The sequence below is a fragment of the Heliconius melpomene genome, chromosome 13, assembly GCF_056956725.1.
Source record: "Heliconius melpomene rosina isolate 202511_hmr_F chromosome 13, ASM5695672v1, whole genome shotgun sequence".
Lineage (NCBI taxonomy): Eukaryota > Metazoa > Arthropoda > Insecta > Lepidoptera > Nymphalidae > Heliconius > Heliconius melpomene.
This window is the reverse complement of record NC_140401.1, coordinates 2,294,059-2,321,044: the sequence shown is the minus strand read 5'-3', so window position 1 is coordinate 2,321,044 and position 26,986 is coordinate 2,294,059. Positions and strand designations below refer to the sequence as shown.

The 26,986-nt window shown below is 30.1% G+C and overlaps 2 protein-coding genes across 2 annotated transcripts in view; one reads left to right on the top strand and one right to left on the bottom strand.

The window, feature by feature from the left end:
• The window catches only part of LOC146532436 (uncharacterized), a 35,783-nt gene extending 10,172 nt beyond the window's left edge, over nucleotides 1-25,611 (bottom strand). The window contains exon 1 of the mRNA XM_085195810.1: nucleotides 24,321-25,611. Coding sequence (XP_085051936.1) covers nucleotides 24,321-25,134 — 814 coding nt within the window. The 5' untranslated portion in view covers nucleotides 25,135-25,611. The remainder of the gene's footprint in view (nucleotides 1-24,320) is intronic.
• ko (Stork-head domain-containing protein knockout) overlaps nucleotides 1-26,986 on the top strand; it is a 375,904-nt gene that overhangs the window by 16,024 nt on the left and 332,894 nt on the right. The gene's annotated exons all lie outside the window — the stretch shown is intronic.

The following is a 26,986-nucleotide window of genomic DNA, read 5'->3' as shown; positions in this document are numbered from 1 at the left end:
GAGGGTGAGAGAGGCCTGTATAATTAGGCTACCTTTTGAATGTAGTTTTGTTTTGGCGCATAGTTTAAATGTACACCTGCAATGCATTTAACATTTACATTACATTTATTAATATCACCACTTTTCTAAATTCATACAATCTCCTATTTTCCTCGAGTCACGAGAACCCTACTCACATGTTTCGCTCTGTTTCCCTCAATATGTATATTTACATAAAAAAATGCTCTTCATTATGTGTGGCTTATGCATTGGCTGCTATACAAGAATTTAGTACAAAAATGCTAAAACAAACAAGAAATGTATATAATTTGAGTGATATGTTAGGTGTGTAATGTAATAGTTAGTCCGGATGCAGGTAGCGGGTGAGACGAGCATCCTGCTTTTTGTTTATAAACTTGTTTGTACTTTAACGAGGCATGTTGAGGCATATTTTCTGCCATTTGCATATCAAATGATTGCAAAGACAGACAGTCTAGCAATAAAATACGGTTCAGTTACCTCATATGCATATTATGAGTTAAAAAAAACTAATCGTAAGAATAAATATCGTTTTACTTATAAATTTATAATTAAACTATAAAACATATGATTAAGGCCAGTCGTGACTGAAAACGCGGCTAGTGTGGGTTCGATTCCCACCCGAGGAGATTCAATATTTAATATTTTCATTTCTTCGCCCTGGTTTACAGGCAGAGCGCGGCGTTAAGTTCTACCACCCAACACAATGCCTTCAGAATTCGGCGGAAAATAGGGAGCAGAGCGTCTTAACTCTAGGCTTCCTCTGCCTACCCATCTACACGTGGAGTTACAGAGTGAAGCTAAAAAAAAATGCTTTAAGGTAAACACGTTATGACCACCATAGCAGCATTCAATGTCAGTAGACATAGCGTTATCTCTTGCGCAAAGCAGATTACTTTATGCTTCCATAGAATGTTTGTGTGTATAGGCAACGTCGAGATAGTGCTATTTGTTTATTTAAACTTTTTAATTATTACATTCTACTAAGAATTGAAAACATATCTAGTTTTTAGAAAATTAATGTATAGGTATGTTGTAGGGTGGCGGATCTTAACTTTGCACTTTATCTAAACCGGTTAAAATGCAATTTTAAATTCTACAAAACCCAATAAATGATATGGATCCACATGTCCCATATGGTTGTGGACGCGTCTCAATTGCGCTACGTTCAGCCACGACTTCGATGTTCTTAATTACGTTTGATATTTAGTATTAATAAAAATGTTCTTTAAACGTTTGGGGCTAATTAAAGTTATTCAGTCATTTTTTTCACAAATATGTCATTATCTACACATTTACACAGCTTTGAGGTAAATAATTATGTTTTACACTTTCTCACATTGATTTCATTTTAATTATGCATATAAATCTGTACAAACTGGTTAATCGCGATATAAATCACGTTACTTAATGTGACCTTTTCAAATATTCGCATGAAATATTTTAATCGATTTTATAAGTTACGTTGTTAAAATTTATCACGCAATTTTTACTTTCTTTTGTAGCGTTCCTCGTATTAAACATTTTTAGCAATTCGTTAAAATTGTTGTTTATGGTTTTAATTTTAATATCATAAATAATGTCGCAACTTAGTTATCTTTTAAGCTTCATTATTTTCTTTTATAAAAAAATAAACTATTTATTATCTGTCCATCTGTTCATTATCTATAAAATATTTAAATATATGTATATTCGATTCGAAAAACAAGAAATTAAAAATTCCTCCACCATATTCAGAACTTTGTAGTTTGTAAACATTTACATATTCATTTTAATTATATTCCCGCCGCATTTAAAATTTTGCAAGCAATGAATAATTTTGTACCTGGCTCGCTAGTCCTGTGAAGGCGACGGGAGAATGACCTTACAGTATCTCAGACAAAGTAATAAGTTTTCGTGTTAAACTAAAATGAACCTTATTTTAGAAAGGATAAGATACAATCAAATGTGCTTGCCAGCTTTGTTAAGGTTCTATTGACTCCAGACGGTCGTGATAAGGCATTTAAGTCAGTTGCTTACTATGCAACTTGTAATAAAGTTTTCTCATTATATACCCTTATACAAAACAATTTTATTGAATACTTAAAAGTTAAACGAAAAATTTACGTTACTCTCTAAATGAATACTTTCAAAAAGATATCTTAAATCATTATTTAATACATAAGTATATTTATATTGATGAAGTCATAAATATACATTTATTTTTAACACGATAGTTGTAGGTTCGATCCTCACTCGCATTTTTAGCCTCGCGCATTTTTTTATTCGTTATATAGTAGGTGGTTACGAGTAAAGTAGATACGGAAAATAAGTTATATTTGAATAATTTCAATAAAGATTAAGAATTGAAATTTATTGTTCAACACCCAGACGGACGTGAATAACACAACAATAAGGACAGAAAGGAAAACAATATAAAGAGATAAAGTGCGATAACAGAGAAATAAATGTAGGAATTATGTAGTTCCGGAACTCGGAAGTGAAATTTGAGATTTAAAAAAGGTCTAGAAAATAAATTACTTTTGAGAATACAGACGTTTACGATATAGTCAGTGTATATAATAAAATATAGTCACTATCATTCGTTATTTAATATGAGAATTTTGCTCACCTTTAACTATATTTTTACCCTTACCCTTTCATCCTCAAAATTAAATTCGGTATCTCAGTATCCTGCATACAGCAGGGTGTTCAGAGGGAACATAGTGTTAAGACACTCCGTTTCCCATTTTTAGATTAGATTAAATCCTGTATAGACTGTAATTAACGTAAAACCAATTAAATTTAAGGCCAGTTAAAGCATAAATAAGCTACTTATCTAGTAACAGAAGAGAAAAAAGGTAGGTAAGTTATTCTATTGATATCTTCAATTGAAAATCTTTAATTAATTCGTATATAAAGTGAAGTGCGGTCCGTCCAATGCGATTACTAATGATTAAAGCACAGCAATATTTCTCGTTTATCAGAACATCCTTTCCGTGCATTGACGGCGTGAATTAAAACCCAACCATATAATTTACTAACTGAAATATTACCTTGTCACTATCGAGGTTATTTATGAAACTTTCTTCGTCTTAACTGATACCGTTTCTTCGGTATTTATTTTATTTTTAAATGTATTTTTTATGCACAGTGAGAAGTGAGAATGAGAATATTATAATCAGACATTTTTATAATTAGTTTTTACTTTTTATAGTTCAAGGTTAATAGACTAACAAGAACAAGAAACTAAAACTTGGTTACCCATCTTGTTTTCTGATTATCCCCTATCATAAGTATATTGATGTATGTTCGGTTAGTTAAGTAAATATTTCGATATTTTTTGTACTTAGCCAACAGTAGTCATTGTCCACTGCACTGAGCAAAAATAACCATCATTAAAATTTATTATAAATATTAGTTACAAATTTAATAGCCATTTTAATTAAGAAAGAAGTCTATATAAATATATTGTAGGTTCATTAAAGTGACAACTTTTACCCGTATACCTACATTGTTTTATCGTCCCATAGGTGAATAGGTTAAGTGGAATTAGGTCTTCGTTCTGCAAATGTGAGGAGCCTCGACCTAACAAGACATAGTTAAATGTCAATCAACTTCGCTTCTTTGATTATTTCCTTACATTTATAAATATACCTAAGTATTATAAGTATCTATATAAAATATTACAACACGGTTACACAAATTATTCATTTCCTCATTTTTTTTATAAAAGCTTTTATAATTTAATTTATAAATTGTAAGTAATAACAGTACATTATTATTTACACTTACCTTTACGCGTAGGTAAGCTGTCATTGATTTTAGCAGATATTATCACTTTACCTGAATATTTGACCACATTATTTATTTTTCAGTCCCAACCTCGTTTTAGTATGGTCAATAGTATGGTCCATATTACAACGTGGGAAGAAATTAAATAACTATAACCCATTCTTAAGTCCATGGTATGTTATAAAACATCTTATTAAACACCAGAAATTTAAGAATGACACTATTTAATACATGAATTCATCTTATTTCATTTAAATTTAGTTAGTACTTACTTATGAGAGTACTTATGTCGTATGTTATTCTTATCCTTCATATATATAATTTTAGCAACCATCCATCTCTTCGTTTTGTTTCCATTACCATCGATATGAGCAGATGTTTATAAACATGTCATATAACGCGCAGAACTCTTGCTATTGGCAAAGCCTTGTTTACACATCATTGTCCCAGAGTGCTATTTGTTTATGTATATAGCGGGAATATTTCCTACTAATGTAAATTGTACTTATTTTAAGAAATTCTAATGATTAAAATTTTATGGTATCATTAGTCGTATTATTTTTAAAACTTTTTGCCAAAGTTTCTTACGATAAAAAAAAATTATAAGACACAAATATTTTGATGGATTTTAAGGAAATTTATAAAATTTTAAATAACAGAATTATATAATTAGGTAAACTTAATTGTAAATAATATTTGATATAAAGATGAGATAAAAATACAATCCATAATAAATTTCGTGACGCAGTTGGGAACAATCTGTCAAAATAGTGTAGCATCTACCAAAATGTAAGTAAATATCAAATATTCGCAAAATCAAAGAACAACAATTACTAAAATAATAATTAATACAATTTATAAGTAGATAATAGAAAAATATAGCACGCTTCTTTTATAATGAGTTTTAAAATGGACACGTAGGCTCTATTGTATGTATATGTTAGCCTTGTAAAATTAAATACATTATATATATCATTCTATATAAGTATAGGTTAAAGTATAGCTTTATCAATCGGACTGAGGTCAATAAACGCTGCCTTATTCATTACTTTTAATAAAGTAGGACTGGCTTATTTTTAGACCTAATGAACCAATAACACTAACCACAGATAAAAAAGTGCAATTAATTGTAATAATAAAGTTTATATTAATTCTTAAATAATAAGTAATGAAAAAAGAACTATGGTTTATTTAATAGGTATTAAATTTAAACTTTCTATTTAAACTAAGTTTATTGTTATTACGATTTATTTCAATTTAATTAAGGAAAATTATTTAAAACAAGGATAAATAAAAAAATGGTATTTTGCAATAAATAAAAGTAATAGAATTGTTATAGACAAGCAACTTATACGAATGATGTAGGAAAAACGATAATCATAGGTCCTTCGATAAAATTATAACCTATAAAGTTGGATTAATTACATGGAAGTTTCTCGATACCAAATTAGGCGATCTAAGCCAATCATGTAATACAACCTATTTTTTCTCGTAACTCACTCATTCTTAATACTTAAGTAATAACTCATACATTAATACCACCTACGATGATGCCTTTTAAAGTAAAGCTTTTAATGTCACAGATGCCAAATAAGTATGTTAATTATAATTTATGCTTAGACTTTGTAAAAAAACTATTTCAAAAATCTTTTTAATTTATAAATTCTTTTTTCGTTTTCCTTCCCAGATTGGGGCTGATTATTGATATATAACTTCGTTCCAACATTTTTTTTAACATAAATATAAATTGCAAAAGCATGCTTAACATAAATTTGTTTATTATTATAAGTACAAAGAACATTCATCTGTATTTTGTTCATTAGAAACTTAGCTGCAGGTGTAAAACTAATTGGCATTTTAAAATTATTGTAGAAATATAGTTAAATGCTCAAGACTAGTTTTATCGCAGGTGGCAGTTCAATACCACCTGACGATTTACTTCATTTAGTTTTGTTAATTGTGTACAATCTATTCTAGTTACCTACACGTTTATTTAGTCATTTCTCGAAATACTTATAATATTTCGAGAAATTAGTAAATGAATGAGGCCGTCGTTACGCAGGGGCATAAGGGAGTGACTTACCTACAGAAAATTAAACCTACCGAATTCCCAATATACTCGTAGATAATATACATACAGAAAATTGTTTTTGAAAAGAATTTCTATTTCAAGTAGCATGGAAATGTGATAGTGAGCCTGAACGGAATATTTAAATGGACGTAAGCAATACGAAGTAAATAGCTCGTATTACAAACAATATTACTGTAATGGGAGCGAATTATTATTTTTTTTAATTTGCACCTCATGTAATAAAACACTGTCATTTTACACAAAAAAAATTACAACAAATAAATTAATACAAATACTTTATTCTAAGAAAATAGAATTCTTTTCTAAATTATATTTAAAATTTAAATGTGTATTATATGAAATGTATTTACTGAGGTTATTTAATATAAATTCCAGTCTAGACATCTTTATGTAATGTTACATATGTGGTGTTATGAACCGAAAATGGTTATTCGGGCATACTTAACGATAGCAACGTCTGAGTAATTTCGACGATAAGATAATTGTTAGCTACATCATACATGTCCTAATATTACTGTACTTGTTTTGTTTTTTCATACTCAAATAGCATATTGTACTTAGCATATTAATTGTAATGAAAGATTTTCTATTTTTATCTTATTGACAAAATTTTGTTTAAGTTTCTAAAATTATCGTGTAGATAACATATTAGATATGGTAATTAACTCTTTTGTCCATTTATCTATATATATCTTAATAAATATATATAATTCCATATATTTAAGTACAATTAATAAAAGGTAACCTTCTGAGTCAAGCTTTTCAAGTTCATTGTGTTGTTGCGTGTAGAAAAACTGGTTGGCGCCATATATAGATAATCAAACCAGCTCACAGATAACTAATATTATTTTCAGACCTTTTCCTAATGTATCATACTTAAATACTGATAGGTACCTACTATCAATTTGTGATTGTTTTTGATTGCATGGAAATTAAAAAGTATTTTAAGAGGCTATAGTAAATAATTCAGACAGGAACAACTTTAAAACACATACAAAACATACGAAATAATATTAATAATTAATTAAAGTTAATGTCTATAAGGAGTGGATATATTATATAAATACGAAGATCTTGGAACAAATAGAAAAAAAAACACGTACAGTGTGCAGTGAGGTAGTGATTATATCTCTGGAGGCCTATCCATTACATAAATATTTTAAAATCAAGATTACCAAGAAATAAAGTGATTCAAACATGTTAATAAATTTTAATGGTGACATAAAAAAGGAAGTTTATTCCGAAGCCATCTTTACGTATCTGTCTTAGTATAAAACAGCTTACATTCATAAACAGGATACTTGAAAATAAGTATTTCTCTAAGATAGTTATTCGATCCTAAGATATGATCCTATACAGATTTCATAATTACAATTTTTTTTCAGTATAGATTCAGTCTTTTTTAGTCAATTAAATTATGATTTTATATAGATAATATATTAACCATATTTAATACTAAAATAAACCTTCTGTATCTTTAAAACAGAAACTAGTATAGGTACGTACCAATTTGAAAATGTGTGGTGTACTCATATCTCTTTGCCCAAGTAGGGCACGAGCCTTTGTTCAGAAATGGAACATTAATAAGCGTAGACTCCTGCTTCACGTGGATAACAGCAAGCCACATATTGTGTGGCATGGGGCATAATTATAAAGGAAAAGTGAAATCTCAAAATACAATTGATAACATGAGTGGATGAAGGTGATATGTATATAATTCCAAAAGACACATAGTTACTGAATGCGTTTTATCATAACCTTGTAGATAAGATACCTTCTATCACTGTCACAGTAATTCTAAGAAATATCAATAACACACACCTATTATAACAATCTCCATTAACCACGAATCAACGAAGAATTCACGCCGTGAAGAATTACCAGAGAAGTCAAATGTGCAATAGCTACATAAAAGCAAATAATAGATATATTATTAATTTTGAAAACTGCAATAGATGTAAAATTGTTAAGATATTTACTTACTTATTTATTTTAGCTTCAGGCTGTATATCGCATAAAGCAGGACAAGTAGAAGAAACTTGGGAATCTAGTGTTAAGGCACTCCGTTCTCCACTTTCCGCGGATTTCTTGAAGCATTGCGTGTTAAGTTGCAGAACTCTACGCTTCGCTTTGCCTTGATGGCCTCATATTATATAAAATAAATGGCACAATACTGTTAGTGAATGCAACTGGTTGAATCCTTAAAAATGCAACCACTAACTATAGCGGTGCATGTTTACGACTAATAATACCATACGTTTAATTGTGATGACTCCTTATATTAGAAGACCATGTTTTAAATATTTAAAAGTAATATTACTTGCTTTTGTTTTAAGAATTTTAATATATTGCATAGATTTGTATTGGCACATATAAAATAAATATATATAATTAATCTAAAATAAAAAATCTTTATTTCATACCAAGCTAAAAAAAAAATTTATTCAATTTAAATGAGGAAATATATAATAATATATTTAAATAAAGGAATTTCACTCGAAAACTGGCGTTTAACGTTATCACGTAATATTTTTCTGTATGTAAATAATAAGTTAAAAATTATAATTAGATTAATTTATAATTAATTATGTTTAATGATATAAAATATTCAATCGTTTTACTTATAAAGCAATTTCATGATACGTAAAGAATATAAATATTTAACTTTTTCCGGAATATGTAAAAAATATGGGCACGTTAAGTTTTATTTAACACGAGTAACTCTGACTCACATTCATGACACACTTTATTTCTTTAAGTATCAAGCTTAAAATATTCTATATAAATCATAATGAGAAAATTTTACAGCAAACTGAATACCATTTTATGTAATTTATAACTCATGAACGTTGCACAGTGATAAATAACGTTGCTAAATATTACTTTCATATACGTTCAACATTTCTGAAAAATTTATATTTAAGTATAACTTTTTACGGCACAGCCATTTCATTATACATATTTTTTTATATGATATTTATTAGATAATAAATGTGATTGACCTTTTATATCTTATGCACAGACAATACGTAAGTAAATCTAATATAATGTACGTTGCAAGTTAGATCTGTTGGCTTGAGAGTCGAGAAAATTTGAAGAATAGGATACTTTTAGATCTTAACATTTTTGTTGTGCTGCAAAATACCAAATTATGTAGTATATCTTGGCATATATAAAGTAAAATAGATGAGAATATTCTTGTTTTTTAAAACGTACCACATGCTGGGAAATCGTAAGTTCAGAGGTGAGGACGTCATATCAAAATATGCGATTACCATTATTACGCACTCGGTACAAAGACGTTCAGTTCCAAAAGTAATCCTCACATTAATCATTCATTCGAAACGCATTTAAGGATCAACTTATTGGCGATTCCCCTCGCGACCGACTCGACAATATCGCGAACACTCCATACATGGCGTCCTTCTTAGTAGTAGTGAAGTATTCAATATGAATTTAATATGCTTGACAGCTGACAGAATAAAAAAAGTCGTACACTACGAGTGTTTAATTTTATGTTTATTACACTTTTGAGTTATTTTTTGTATATTCAATTTACTTAAGTATTTAAATACGAAGTTTTATTTTTTATGATATGATAGTGTCATTATAATATAACATTTTTAGGATAAAATCCAGTGAATAAGTTCTGTTTATGAAGCTCTTATTTTAAGCCCACATATTTTTTTTAAACCGAAAGATTAAGCCAAAATATATTTGTAGTATTTATACTAAGCTTAGCTTATTTAATTGATTCAAAGAAAAATATCGTTAGATGAACGATATTTTTTCTATGTTTACTTTATGTTATTTCCAAGAATATTTAGTGAAAATGTTGACCTAAATTCTGTGGCACAATTTTGTAGAGCAAAGAAATAATAAATTGTGGAACTTTTTCCTCCAATTATAAACTCGTTGAAAATAAAGGTGTGAATGCAACCGTACTCAAAGGATACTTAATGACCTTTGTCAACAGAGACCTTTTCTTGAAGAATTGGAGCTAAGTAACAACTCTACTGTAACTATAAAACTACCCACTAGTTATTCATTACAGTCAGCATTGTTTGTCACAATTTTGTCACTGGTACGAAATGATCCACAAGTTTCTTCACTTACTTATAACATAGATATTTAATTTTATCTCTAACTAGCCACCCGCTCGCGGCTTCGCCCGGTTGAACTACATAATTATTAGTTTACTAATCTGCAATAGTTTCGTTTTCTAATAATAATATCACTTTAAAAACAATTTCTTTTATTATTTCAGCAAAAAAAAAATTTTTTTTTTATTTATGGTCCGGTTGAAATAAAACAAATATTAAACGTACACTAGCCAAAACATTACAGTGAAAATTCCCAAATGCTAAATCATGATGATAATGATAAGTATAAGCTATTTCTGAGATTCGTGTGAACAAATGCACAAAAAATATTATCATTATTTTTGGTTCTATTACGTTTATTAAGTGCCAGCAATTTTTTTTCTTATATATCTTCCATGTATTGCACAGATAGCTATCTGTTATAAATAAGGATAAGTATAGATTATATGCATAAAAATAAATTAAAATTACAAAACAAATTTCAATCCATCAGTATAACATATACAGAGAAATGTCAACAATTATAAAATCCGCTGACTTAAGTCGTGCTTAAAAAGCTTATACATACTTAACTCACGTCACGTCCGCTAGTGACGTGCGTCAGAATTACTAAGCTATCGGCGTACGAAACAATTATTTTTTGTCATACCCCTAATTAGTTACGGCGACTCATATTTAATATGTTTTTAATGGATTTTGATAGTACTTTTATGTCGGCCTTGGATGATTTTGCATAGTAACCGGTCAAACCAATTAAAAACATATAACTGGTTTTTTTTTCAAACGTCTTATATATTTTCTTTGGTTACAAGTAACGAACTATTTTTAAACTTTTATAATTTGTAAGTTTCAAAAAGTTATGATTAGTCTATAGTAATAAAATATCTTATATCTCTAGGTCTAGCTCTGCTTGTGACCAGAAATAAAGCACTGCTATTGGTTTCTATAGTCGATACTATTATTAAAAAATATAAAATCTTCTAGGTGTTGTTTTTATTATTCGCTTTGTCAATATATTTCTATATTTTTGCCTTATATTACGTCTTTAACATTACGTGAGATTTCGTTCAGCAAAAAAAACCTTTCGTTGAATGCAATTTGAACTTACATCCAAATTGCTTTAGTAAATAATAAAAGATTAAGTAAGTAAGAATATAAGTAAAGTAATTAAAGTAAGAATATAATAAGAATTCGGCACACTTATCGTTAAAGGCTTACGTTATTCTTCATTATGGAGTAGGTTATTCAATTTCTAACATCCACTGTTAAGTAAGTATGAGAACGTATTTAGCAATTTAATTTGTCGATTGCACGTGATAAAATGTTTGTGAGTTTTGAGTTTTAAGTAATACATATAACGTAAGTTAGTCATATCCGTGCTAAATTCTTTAAAAGAAATCAAAAGAGAATATCAAAGTTTATAAAATTTAATTTCCAAAATTTTTTTTAAATATTTCCGTTTAGGAACCACATATTTGGTCTACTTCTTTCATATTTAACACTTATTGCCTCTAAATATTTCACTATTATTTATACTATTTTTTTCCGAGTATTAAAACAATACCTTGAAACAGTATCAATGAAGTATAGATTTGTCCTCTAAACAAGCGGTGGCATTCTCGTTCCTATCAATTGGCAAACAACTCAAGTGAGACTGTATTAGGAAACCAAGTAGCTAACTGACCAGCCTTGCGTTAATACCCTTGATTTTGATAGTAATTTGATATGTTACGTGTTATTTGAACTTCTTTATTATGTATCACAAGTTTTTTTTTTACAAATAGCTAATATGTTTAAAAAAACAAATGATATTAAAGACGCACTAAGGGTTTAAATTCGTAAATCCTAATCTTTTCCTTACTTCCTTGAAAACAAACAATTTACAAACAATTGAAATTAATTAATTTTTTATGTGAATTTCGTTTGTATTTAATTCCTTCATTTCTCTATAATATTACAGCAAAGTGTTTGTTTTCTATTTATTCTCTTATGCAACAGGTTGCAACGGCCACTTATAATTGTCGTAGTGACTCATACAGTTCTGCTAATCCACAGTCACAACCGGCAAACTAAGACACGATTGAAAATGACATACACGATGCTTGTGTAACGTTAAGCTCTTGACACAACGTGGAAAATAAGATGATTAACACAAGACAATTCGGAAAATGTATGTTGTTTTTGTTTTACGTTGCTATTAATAGTAGTAAATTCAAATAATTTCCTAATACCAAATTATTTGAAATTCATAGACACACATTTTAATTAGATTAAATAGCAATAAAAATATGCTTAATAGTTCGTTTGGTTGTTGCGGTAATCTCAGGAACTACGGCTTCGAATTGAAATATTATCTTTGTGTTAGATCCCACAGCACCTGCAGTCAGTTACTTCGAGAATTCTCATTTGAAGCTGTAAGTAAATAAAGTCTATAAATTAACAGGAAATTTTAAACAACAGGTACATAAAAATAGATAAGCCTTAAAATAAACACTTACACTTACACTTAAGATATTTCAATGACGCTTGAAATTTATAGTTTTATTAAATTTCGATATCAATGGGTAACTAATATCAGATCACTTGATGCACATATCGCCACAATAACGTGATGATAACATACTGATAACAATATTCAACGTTGTTTCTAGAAAATTGTTCTTGTGACCAATGGTTTTTACATTATTTTATGGTCACAAGGAAAATTTATTAATAATTGTTTTTTTTTAATATATTTATTGTCATTTTTTTATATAGAAACGTTTTTGTGTAAATTAAATACTTATACCTTATTTGACAAAGTAGTTATAAAGAATTATTTCAAGTTTTTAGATCGCACGCGAAGACTTTACGTGTATAACATTTAAAGAAATTAAAGAAATGTTTTTAATCAAGAAAAACATACGACAAAGTGGAGAGTCACTGAGTTCTCTTTATTAACTGAATGAACCGAGTGAAGAAACCAACAAAATATGAACATTTATTGCAACACATAATAACGAAGAATGCGTATATTACTCGCATGTCTAATTTTAGTTTACAAAATTAATATTACTAGTCTTATTGTTTTTGTTTTACATTTTAACAGTGTACTTGAGAAACTAAACCACAATATAAAATAAATGGAAATGATATAAAAACAAAGGCTAAAATGACAAATTCGTCACTGTGTTGCACGACCAAAATAACTATGCCGCAAATAATTAACTAATAGAGTCATAACAGGGAGACGATCGTCCGACCAAATTAAGTGACCTAGTAAATGTCAATCTTTCGCGCCATAACTGGAGATAATTGAAATTATCAGTGTTACCAACTGCTGTAATAGACAGTAATTGAATTATTATATAATCGACTTAATTATAAATATGGTAAATTAAAACTATTAAACTTTTCTCTACATTATAAATGAATTAAATATGAATATTATTCACATTAAACATTTTAAAACTGTCTATATTGCAATAAGAATAGTAATGACGAATATAACAGTAAGTTGCAAGTGAAATTATAAATAAATTAACTCGTTGAAACACTCGACGGTCTACGGAATACATAAAACGCCGTATTGGCGCCATAATATTTTGCTCTTGTTTTCCACCCAAATCGGCAACGACTTGCTTAGGATAATGAGTAATGAGTTAAAACAAAGAAACCACAAAGAGTTGTCACCGAAATAAACACGCGGTAGAGAGCATTTTGTCCTCGAGCATGGCGAGAGATTATCCTTAAAAGCATAATATGAATATTACTTGCTTTGAATGATCTCAATATTTAATTAAATAATTAAAGTATATTTAATCAAATAATTTCAACTTAGACCTATATGGTGTAGTGACATAAACTACATGAATTGAAATTTATGGGAATATTAAATAATTTATTTTAATTCTTATAAACATTTATATAAATTTCTAGTAAATTACAAATTTATTCCAATCATAAAAATTATGAATTTAATCATTTAGAAGAAAATACGATATTTTTATAAAAAATAAATTTTACAAAATGTTTCTTGCCATCATCATTTTAGTGAATCAAGAGAGGTCGACATACTTCGAATTTCCAAATAAGGCAAGTAAGGAAATGAAAAAATCTTAACATTTGCATTTAACACTTATCTGTACGTTAATGAATAAATCAATTGAAATAAATGCCATATGATAGTTATTAAGAACAGATTTTAATGAAATTGTATAATAATAATTGTGAGTATCAAACCTTTCTCTCGTTATTTTTTATAAATATATTTTTATATTATATGTTAATGTTATATTACGATATGAATTGAATTTTAAATTATAATTAGAAATATGTATATTTTACTATCTTTACTAATATTATAATGCTGAAAAGTTTGTTTAGTTGAACGCGATAATCTCAGAAATCAATTTCTACAAGTCGGTTCAAAATTAAAAATTCTTAATTAATTAAGGAATTATTTAATTTTAAAAATGTCACTTCATAAAATCTCTTAAAAATTTTAGGTGAATGTATAACAAATACACTTTAAATAAATGTACATAGAGCAATTCCCAAGCTGAGTTGAAACGTAATTTCATCATTAAAAATTTATTATATTGTCGTTTAATTTTTAATAACTCCGGGAAAGAAAGTGTAGTTTTACAGTTGCAATGCAATGTATGTTGCAAGCGACCACACGCGAGTGCAAACAACCTTTACCATTACATCTCAGAAGTGACAGTCACTGTGGGTTTGCGAAAATGTATTCATATTTAAATTAACTAAACAATATGTGCAATTTAAACACATATATTTATGCCCATAAAAAAGTTTTTTTTACTTCGCACTATATTCCGCACATATCAGCTTAGGAAGAGGGAACCTGGGAATCTAGTGGGCTCGGTTCCCATTATGACACTTTTGTTTCCCACTGGCCACCAGAGGTATAATGTATCGAGTATCTCGTTGCCAGAGCAAAGAAATTAAAATATGAAATATTTATTCTTTTCGGGTGAGATTCGAACCTACAACTTGTCGCGTTTAGTCGCACTTTTGTGCCCCTGCGCCCGGCGTCACAAGAAAAGAAATTTATTGTAATATATTTACAATTTATTTATTTTATTAAAATAGTCATTATGTTTTCTATTTGATTACTTACAAAAAAAGTTTAGTTTTTAAAAAATTGACAGGCACTTGTGAAGATATTGTTACAATCAATTTTACTTGTGCGAACTCTGGATCAAAGAGATTGTATGAAACTTAATAAGCTCTTCTTATTCATGTCGGTGCCAAGAATGCAGGGAACATGCAGCCGTGCAGCGCCTATAGGAAATGGTGTCCATCACACCGTCACGCTTCTATATCGACCGTTACTTCACAATCTAACACTACTATAATTTATCTCTTAGTTAACGCAACAAACACTAGGTATACTTATTTGTTTTTTATTTGGAAGATATACATTTTTATGTAAAATATTTATATAATTTTATTTCATTATTTTGGTTATCATTCTAATATTGTCATATTATAGAAAGATCTAGTGAAAGCGTAATGGTAATTGTAATTTACTCAAACTTTTTATATTTGAATTTGTATTAATTAAAAAGTTAAAATTCATAATATTAAATATATGTATACGGTATACCAACAGCAGATATTATAAGTTACGTAATATAACTGTAATTCACCTTTAGTTATAAAGCTTGTTTAAACTCTAATCAAATTCGCATCGACAACTGTTCAATGGATCTATAAATTAGATGAACAGATAAAAAATGTAACCGTCAGAACAGATTAAGTAGAAAACATGATATGGATTTATGTAATATTTCAAGACACCTGTTCCGTAGATGCCTTATTCATAAGAACGGAGCTGAATAACTTTTAAAGAAACTTGTCTTGTTTAAAGCTATGTGTATAATTTCAAGCAGGTGCAGTGTGTCTAATTGCCCAGGAATCATCAGTATAAAGTGAGGCCATTTTATACAAGACATTTGAAACGACTAAAGATTAAGGTCTCAATTTGTGAAAAATGTTAAGACCAGCAAATTAATGATTACCGCGTATTTTTTTGCGGTAAACGTAATTTGAGGTATTTACGATATAAATTTGGATTGCAACCAGTTTTGATGGCATTTGAGGTATATTTTACCAATTATTATGCATCATATACTTAATTGCTCGTAATGAAATTTTGGAATTATCGAAAATAAGCACTCTATATTAAGAGACGATAAAATATTTTGTATATAGTATATATTTAAGATAAACGTTTTACTACTTAAAACAGAAATCGGAATTTATTCTACATTTATTAGCTACGTTGATATTTTTTTAAAACTGGCGTCCTTGTTAACAATATTAAAAGAGCATTGATCTTTGGTATATCGCCATAATAAATGACCTGCGTAATGTTTTGGTTTTTATTATAATTATAATAAATCAGGCGAAGTAAATATTAATGTAATATTCATTTACTGTGTAGTTTCATCACAATTTTCAATTAAGCCATTATGCGAATACTTCGGTTCATTAGATAACGCGTGAACCCGGGACCCCGGCATTAAGCAATTTAACCCATTTAACTAAAACGGTATGCCCCTCTCGCACTCCATAGACATATCGAATACCGTAAGTGTATGTGACCTGATTCAAATGAAAATTATACACAGTACACATACATGTATTATTTAAAATGAAGTTTTGTTACTTTTACAATTATTTCTTATCAAATTTAGTAAATGTTAGTCATTCTCATTTATTTATATTATTATATATTTTTAAAATATTAACCTACCATTATAAATATCAAGAATATAATAATAAATAAAACTTTTGAATGTCTCGAGTTTCTTACAAGTGACAAAAGTCAAAGTTCGCTGACCCCTAGGAACACTAGTTGCCCGTACATTGCTAGGATCCGACACCCAGTAATAAATCATCCCTAAACCTAAATAGTAACAAAATATCTCGGCCCATACAAATGAAATAACATGGAAGTCACGATCAGAACGCACGTGTTCGTGAACTGGTTTGTCCCGCTGTATACAAGGCATACACGTTGATGGACTACGAACGTTTTAGATACCTCCATATTTTAATATTATTAGGCTTCTCGATCCTTATTCTTGTTAAGTTAGTCATTATTAGTCAAGTGGAAGAGCATAGGTTTAATTAAGAGACAATATTCAGTACATTTACGATATTTTAAAAGTTAGGAATATGAAAATCGTAATACCTAGTCCCTAATTTAAAAGAAAATGTCAAAATATTATCGAAAATATTTAAAAAAAATTAAAAGTCAAATATGCCCACAGATTATATAGAAATTAATAAAATGAACATAATAGATTTTGAAAATAAACAGACAATATATAAAAACAATATTTCAAAATATAATATCCGTAATTCTCGTATATCTACAAAAGTCTCGTAAGGGAGTGCATAATTTATAATGCGTAATATGTATGCACGGTATTAAGATAACGGTGAAACAGACAGACGGACAGCCCGCATGCTTTTTATTATGCAATACGATCATAGATTTATTTTGTTTAGCCAGATAACGGCCGTGAGAAAAATAATGAAATAATGTATATTTAGATTGGAAAACACAGTCGGAGAAATCGGAACATTTGTCTTGAATTAAACTTTTTATTACACCTTCGGGCGTCGATGTTAATGGTTCATAAACTTTTTTTAAATTTGTGACATATATTTTAGTTAAATGTATTATATATTTAAAGCTTATATGTTAAAATATTAAATGTAAAAAAATGTGAAATTTTTATAATGATTTTAACAAAAACTTGGTATTTCCATTTCGAAATTGGTGGACGTGCGAACAAAGAGAGGTTGTATGTAAGTATGTTTACCTGGAGTGACTTCTTTAAATATTTTTCACAGAAAACAACGTTAGCAACTAATCCTACAAATGGGTTAAGAATCTTAGAGAAAACTTGACTAGGCCATTTAGTATGCATCGATGATTACATTGAATGTAATGCCTCACCAGTTCTAGCACAATAATGTTAATTTTATCTATATAAAAATATAATATCTTAAATATTTCCAAAATGATATTTTAAATAAATTATTATTACATTTATTATTTCAAATTTCTTAATTACAACACTAGCACTATTCGTGACTCCATTACATCGGGTAGATGCCCATCCTAAACTGCTTGTCGATATGAATCACGCTTTCTCCAAATCAAAAAATGGCTACATCTTATAATGCTCGTGTGAAAGTATTCGAATATTCAATAAAATTGATTACATCATAGACCCTTTGATTTATATTTTGATTCAAGTTTCCAGTTACATAAAAACTTAATAGTTTTTACCGTTTATCAAAAATTATCTTTAAGTCCCTTATAAGGTTAATATTAAGTTACAAATATATTATTGTAGAAATGCAAAATTCTATTAATTTTTTATAGTATCTAAATAGTCAAAGGGTTAAATTTATACAAGAAATTAACTACAATTATAAGTTTGTAATTATTTTTTTCTATGAAATATATATAAATTTTCACTTATCGGATTTTTTCTTTTATCTATACCGTAAGTTCTCACTTTTTGAAAAATTTCATAATTGTAGGTCCAGGAGAAGTACCGTAAAGATTTTGGTTTGTTTTATTTACAAAATGCAGTAAAAACGATGCATAAACGCTCGTATCTTTTGATTGCTTCGGCTTAAAAACTCGATTTTATTTTGTGTTGCAAGGGACCATAGACCTTAATGTTTCATATTAATTTGAGCTTCGTAAGTACCTCTACGCGATCTCGAGATAAATGGTCCTGACAGACCTATAAAGGTTCGATTTTACCTTTTGAGGGACGAAACCCTAAAAATATGATTATGATTTAAAATATTACAATATGAAAGTGTTCTGTGTGCTGATAACAAACAAGCTTTTATCGTTCTTACGTAACGTGTATGTAAGCAAAACGTAACTAATTAAGCAAAAATTCTTTAAATATTATAATTTGCTACACGAAGCAATAGAGCGATTTCTTTTCTGGTTTTTAAACTCGCAATGTAGCGATTAGACTCATTAGCTACTTGCATAATTTGCTAAAAAGGTCGTCCACATTAGCGATATGGTAGTTCCTTGGTTGTATATCTCTTTTAAAATAAAATAAGTGTCATTTAATTATTTTTACAGTGTCATTTTAAGTTTTTGAATGGTGCAAAAAATTTAAAGTTGTACTTATATCACGTAGTTTGAATCTGTTTATATTTAATATATTCAATTCTCAAAAGTTTATTATGAGCTTATTCAAATGTATCGTGTTGTTTAAAATGATATAACTTCCTCCATTGTCTTTAACAGAAAGTATGTGACCTACATGAGGTAAATTCTAAACATGGTTCCGCACACATTACTACTTTACTAGACAATTCAATTATTGGTTTCGACAGTTTAATATAAATATTTTTTTGCTAATATACTATAAAATAATTTAGACTTTTCATAATGTTTTTATTAAATAGTAAACCTAAAGCATTGATTAATAAATTTGTGATCTTATTAGAAAAAAATTTCAAATTTAACATAAAAAAATAATAAACGTAACACCATTGTCAGGCTAAAGCAATTAAAATACCACAGAACAAGTACTTACATTTCTTTATCGGACATCGTTTGGAATCAAACGTACCGTCCGTAATGGCCGCTGACGGGGCTACATTAAAAAAAGTATTATCCCAGACCAGGGAACCTTTTCTAAAAGGTAATCTTTTTCTTTTTTTCGTGGTAGGTACAAAGAGTTGAAGCAGCTGCCAAGATACAGCTGGTTGCTTAGAGTTGAACCTATTGCGTGCATTTGTTTTTTATAGTCACCTGGCCACATTAAGAAGGTTCCATACCTACATATGTTTTAAATTATGATGGAATGCGGTTGATGGTATTGCTGGGACATTATTGTCGGTTCCACTAATTTGTTTAGTTAAATATGTGTTGTTACTAACTTTTTTATATTCATTCTACGTTGTATTCATTCTATCTTTCATTTCCTCGCTCTGGTAACGAGACAAACGGCGATGAATTCCGCCACTCGACGCGCTATGCCTCAACAATTTGACGGGAAGTGGGGAACGGAGTTTCTCACACAGGCTTTCCAGGTTACTTCTGCCTACCCTGCTATACGTGGGATACAGCGTGAAGCTGAAAAAAAATGCTTTGTCCCATATACTTGAAAAATATATATTTATTATTATTTTTAAATATATGCATTTCATAACTAAATAAAAAAATATCTCTTCAAAACGATTAAATAGTTGCAATCAATTATACGCCGCGTAGGTTGCCCGCTACGCCTTTCTGATATTTATCTTGTCGAAAATGTAAGCGTGTTGCAATCGATCTCAATATTGGAAACTACATCCTGTTAAACATTGTTATTATTTATATAAAGGATTCTTTTAAGTAAATTATAGTGAAATTAACTACTTTATGACAGGTATAAATAACCAATAATTGAATTAATCATGTATATCATATGAAACAAAAATTGCAATCTTTTATCATTGACTAACCTAGTGTTTAAGACAATCTTATACTCTGAACTAACTGACTAATTTTAATAAATTATAAAAGAATACAGAATAACAGTTTATTTTATCAAGAGTTTTTATTTTTGATGGCTTTTGAGTTTCTACTGTGCAATTGTGCATACAAGTAATCTTATATTGTCATCCTTAACTTATTCAAAAGGATTAATTTTTAAATAATAGCCAGCCTGACGACGCTTCTGCCTATTCTACATAAAAATAAATAAAAGAACAGCTCGTATGTTATTTAAAATGTAATATAGATCAAACTAGCAGTTACTTTTCCTATTCTAAACAAAAGAAGCGATGCGTGCTCACAATAGAGTTGTATTTCAATATTATATGTTTTGTTTTACCTTCAAAATGTAGAGCAGACCGGTTCTTATTTTAAAACTAGCTATAATTACAACTAATTCGTAATTTATAAATTACTTAAAAATTGTTAAACGTCTTGTAAAGTACACATTTTAAAGTAAGTTGCTTACTTTGCTTTCTTTTCATTTGTGTCAAGTTTTTCTTTTTATTAAAAATGACGAACGGAGAGTTGGTTTCACGAAATTATCTCTAGCTTTTTAAAAAAAATGTTATGTAAATTTAAATCAACATTAATATGTACCTTGCAAAAGGTAAATTTCATTTTTATTATGAACGGTTTATTTTTTTCCTCCAGTATGGAAATTCTTGAACTATTTTACTTCAAACGGAAATATTATGTGTCATAGTAAAGGATGTGACTCATTTCTTTTGATGTTAATATTCTTGATAATACTGACGAATGCCTGTGGTTCTGTTTATCTGAAATTATTTTTTGCTTATTATCTATAAAACGTGATTTTTGCACATTAAAGTAATGTACCTATTTTAATTACTTAGATATTTATTTTGTTACGAATAAAACAATTTTGACATAAAAGTGTAGTAAAGTATATACCTCCTAAGTATATACTATATATATTGTTTTAAAAATTTAAAGTTATTCAACAGTAAAGCAACAGCATTTTTTTGCTTTTAAAGGCACCATAAGATAAACCATTTGTTTATATATGAAAAAAATAAACTCAAATCAGGCAAAACGCGTAAGAGTAGGTACACATGATGTTAAGGTAGGCCCGGAATAGCCTTTTCGTGTGAAGGAAGTATGAACACTATATCATTTGCATGCAAATACAGCGGCGAAAGTACATTGTTCTAGGCTTTCACATCAGCTTCAGTGTTCAATGGTTTCTAGAAAATAGGTAAACTGCACTCTGTCTTGTAAAATATAATAGAATAATGTCCACTTGACTTGAACTTGGTGATATTTGGAACGTTAAAACGAAAGCTGGCTCAATTATGTAGTTAATATTTAGGAAAATATTAAATACCCTCTGAAGTATTGAAATATTAATTCATATTAAAATTATAATTTATAAGAACATTTTTTATTGCTTACACCAAATATATAATTCTTAATTATCTATGACAAACTTCACATGAATTCTCTGTAAGTATATGATCTGTCCTATTCTTAATTTAAATAGCTTACCTGTACAACATTTGAGTCCCTTCCAGGCAAACATAACAGGCGCCATTTTTATTTAAAAGCCTTACCCGTGCTGCTTCGAACAAAAGTTCTCATGAGATTTGTCTGCCGTCGGTGTGTTTAATATGACGAACAAAGAAAACCTTTATGATGTACTTAAACAATGTTTTCTAAAGTAAATGGATAGCAGTAATAATATGCATATTTTCGTTGTTAGTTAGTAGCTTTGTGGAACTGAAAGTTTCTTAAGACTCATTACTCTTACTCATTCTAAAAGTGGAAAGAATATTATGCCTAAGTTATATGCTTTTTATTTTTCATGTGTCCTTTTTTTAGCGTCATGTTGTACTACGCACACAGGGTAGACAGAGGGAACTAGTGTTAAAACACTCCGTTCCGGTGAATTCTAGAGGTAACTCAACGCAGCGTTTTGCCTCGACACCTGAGTGAAGAAGTGAAAATATTAAATATATCATTTCCTTGAATAGGAATCGAATGCACAACCTGTCGCGTTTACAGTCACACTTTGTGCCCCTGCGCCACTACTGGCCTAATTATGTCAATTTTCATAACAGTACCAATATTAAATACAAATAACCTACGTTAAGTATGTAAGATTAAGTTTTCCAAAAGTTTCCATTTAGATCGTTTAAATTTTGTTGCACCAGAAGAGAAAAAGGATAGAAAATTGGACAGAGAGTGGAGAACGAGTAAGTTTTGACTGAGTTTTCTCTACCTCTTTTGCTATGCGTGAAAAGCGTGAAGATGCTATTAATATACTAGATACATATTTTACAAATGCACTTCTTGAAACTGATAACAAGGAACTGTCATTGACGTGACAAGTAGGAACGCACTCACTACGTAATTAACATATTTCGTAATATTTCTAATTTAATTGAAAGTATTCACAAGTAAATTATAAGGAAATAAAATATTATAGTTATCGTTTGACTTATGTAAATTTTTAAAATTATATCCGTATTGGAGGTTAATATTGTGACTACTATATTAGTAATCAAAATTTGAATAATATGTTAAAGGGAAAACGTGGGCAAATTATAATTTCACTTGTGGAACATCCATTTTGTACTCAATTCAATGGTTGGCCTGCCGTGTATCCGGAGTCCTTTGTATTCATATAATCATATGAGAGAGACAGTAACATTAATTAGTCTCGGGTGAATAGGATCCATACTAAAGAGGTGCTTTGACCCCCGCTACGTGCAGAAATGTTTCTATTCAGCTGAACTAGGCTCTTCACTTCTCGAAAAGTACTATTTAATTGATGTCCGGAATAATACGCTAGCTTTTAATATATTCCATATCAAAGTAAATAAGATAAGTTAAAAATAAATATTTATATACTTGTCCAGAAATTGTTGGTAAATAAAAGAAAAGTTAGCAAAGAAATAACAATTAAACATGTAAGTTATATGATCCAAGGAAAACTGAATTGTGGAAAACTACCAAGCACTAAATTTAAGTGTTATATTTATTTTTTGCGAGCATTTCGTACACCGCACCGCAATATATGTTATCGCACATGTGACACACCTTTACAATCATATCTTGACGATTGATTAAAAAGAACCAAAGGCGGCATGTAAAGAGCTGATAATGCACCAAAAACATAGTGGAAATATGTATTAATTTACTATAAAAGCACCACAAATATAATAGAAGATAATATTAAATTAGTTTTTTTTTTCTATAATTGCATTAAAGTTAAAAGTTGAAACTATTTCTTAGGTTTCTTCAGTGTGCGGTGCGTTTCAGACATCGCCAACTAAAAACTGGTAGTAAATTATGATTACATTAATATTTACATCATAAATAAGGAGTGTTGTTGACAACTTCGCAGTCGACAAGTATGGCTTGAAGAGTTCCTATCTAAAAGAAATATAGGACGAGACCTAGAAGTATCTAATCGGAAACTAATGAAGTGATCGCGTAGATTAAGTTGACTTGCCTTTTTTAATTACTTATATGTCGATACACGACCACATACATAGCTTCCAACAAAAAAAATTACGTGTTTTTATATTAAACGAATATAGTTTCTTAATATTAGTATATCTTAATATATTTTTGTAGCTATAATTGATTCATACTGATAACGACAACGTTATCATTCAACACTAATTGCAGTGTAGCAAAGTCTTATCACTCATTAAATTAGGGACATTTATGATTTTATAAGTTAATTGTCGTTTTGTTTACCTTTCATCTGTTATATTTTTAAATATATTTCTACATAGGACATTAAGAAAATGAGGCTTACCATTAAAAGTGTCGTAAGCAGTGGGTTGATATTCTTCTCGGAAGGTATCCTGCGCGTATGCAGCTATTAAGGAACTCTTTCCAACAGCCCCGTCACCAACTAACACACACTTTATCTTCTCCTTCTTCCCACCTTTAACTTTCCGTCTATCTTTTATTTGGAACATTCGATTTAAAGTTCTTTTGCTTTTCTTGTCCCGTACTGCCCACTCATTCACTTTATCACAACAGTTCAAGTCCGTAGAGTCGTCATCTCGTATCACAGGTCGGCCGTTCTCCTCCGCAACCTCTGAATAGTCGTAGTCGTCGTCGTCCCGACGCGGGATGGGGAACTGGCTAGGGCTATGGACTCCGAACACAAAAGGGCCGTCTCTCTCCGGTAGACGGTTAGCAAACCCGTTTGCCGGCGTCGGGGGCTTTGCATACTGCACTGTAGGAGCTTGATAGTGACTCGATAAATATTCAGCGGACGCATGAGGGTCGAATCTAAACACTAATTCCGCCTCCCTACGGTCCAAATTTAACTCTGGTACTGTCACTTTGTCTTGAAAGTAACCGATCTTCTCCCGTGCTCTCGTCTCCTGTAAACGTTTTTCGATTTCGACGTTCGATGGCTTCCAACGATCCGCCTTATATTCGTATTGACAGTCCGTTGGTAAATTTCGGGGAGCGGGCAGGGGTCGATTTGGCCCATAGTCGCGAGGCGGCGCTCGTGGTGGTACCACCACGGGTTTTTGCGGTTCAGCAAGCAGCGGCCGCCGCGCTGACAGGTTCGCGTTCCTGTTGAACATGATCCCTTCTAGACTGGGAGACATTGGCACTGTCACGAACGGCTAGTTGAAGGGTTATTGAAGCGTGCGTTTGCGCACATAACTCGAATACGCGATATGATCGTCCGCGTGAAAGTCTCGCAGTGCACTGAGGCGCGAGGCGCGACACACACCCGAACGCTGTGAGAGGCCGAACGCGACTAGCCGTAGCCGAGCCCGAGTAGCTGAAACGAAATTCGAATTGAGCCGCAGCCGCGCAACCACCGAGCGCCGCGACCGTCAGCCGAGCCCCCCGCGCCTCTCTTTATGAAGTGACCTGTTGCTTCTATTACCTGTTCAGGTATAAACGGCCGTTTTGCGAGTGCAGCTGCTACCCGAGTCCCGACTACCCGTGAGTGTTGAACAAAGCACGTCATATGTGAAGCCAGCCGCTGTGCAGTGTGCAGGGCGACTCATTCAACGAATCGCTGGCCCGATGAATGAACACGACGTGTTTTGTTTACTTATGCCATGAAATATGGTGTATATTATATATGTATTTAGATTTATAAATGAAATAGGTTGAGATACTTAGAAATTCAGTTATACAAAAGATTTATAGCAGTTAACATGTTGCTGTAAAGAAGACTACGATGTTTAATGACTCAGATATTTCTTGACTATGTATATACAAAACAAAACAATAAATAATATAGGTATTGTCATGTATTATCTAAATATAATATAAGTAATAAGTTATCTATTTAAGACAAGTAAGTATAAGGTAAATGTACGGGAGTTCGGCAGTTTAAGGCTCTCATAACTTTAAACTATTATAAATACATTATTAAAGGTTATATGAATTTGCAAATTTTAGTGTGATCAAAGTGGGTCTTTTGGCAGTAATTTAATGTGTGAATTATGCGGTTTAACTTAACCTTAATTTTTATATTAATTTATTTGTGGACCTCTAATTTGAACCCTACTTCGTGATAAAATTTAGCTCTGTTTCTAACTTCGTGAGTTTGTGTCCCCTATTTCGGGTCACAAGTTTTTACCTCGCGAGTGAGGTTTTATAATAAAAAAAATTAACACCTTTATTGGTTTTGATTGTAAATAATTTGTAAATAAAAAAAATAGGTAGATCAGCTTAACGACATTAAAACTTTTATAAAAAAAAACAAATCAAATTAAATCATCTTCACGCTCTATCCCGCACACAGCAGGATAGGCCTAGGTAGGTAGGTAGGTAGGTAGATAGGTAGGAACCTAGTGTTTTTAAAACACTCCGTTCCCCACTTTCTGCGGAATTCCGGAGTCACAGCATGTTAAGTGGCACAACTCAACGCCGCGCTTTGCCTGAAATATAAATTTAAATAAATATTTTCTATTTTCTATACTATTCCTATTTTCATCTCCTGGAGTGGGGATCGAACCCACAACCAGTCGGTTTTACAGTCACACTTTGTACTCCTGCGCCACGAGCCCAACTTTTATAATTTACAAATTATATAAGCTCAGTTTTAAAAAAACTACATTTTTGAACTTTTATATATTTTTTTTATAAAAAATATATAAAAAAACTCAAAATTGAAGTTAAATTTTTTGAAGCTAGGTATGCCAGTTTATAGAACTATATATTTTCGCAACCAGTTTGTACGGCGTTTTGTGTTTAGTAGGTATATATTATATTCTTGAAAAATTCTTGAAAAAATAAAAAGATCTTTATTTAGACTTATAACAAGACTAAGATAAACACTATTAACAAAGACAAAGAAGTCAATGTGCTGATTTTACGTAGATTTATTTGTCACGAAGTTAGAGAAAATAATGAAATGTAGGGGATGTTATTTCGTGTTACTGATTTTAGTAACTTCCGCAGTTCTGTTTATTCAGTATTTTTTACATTATGTAAAGT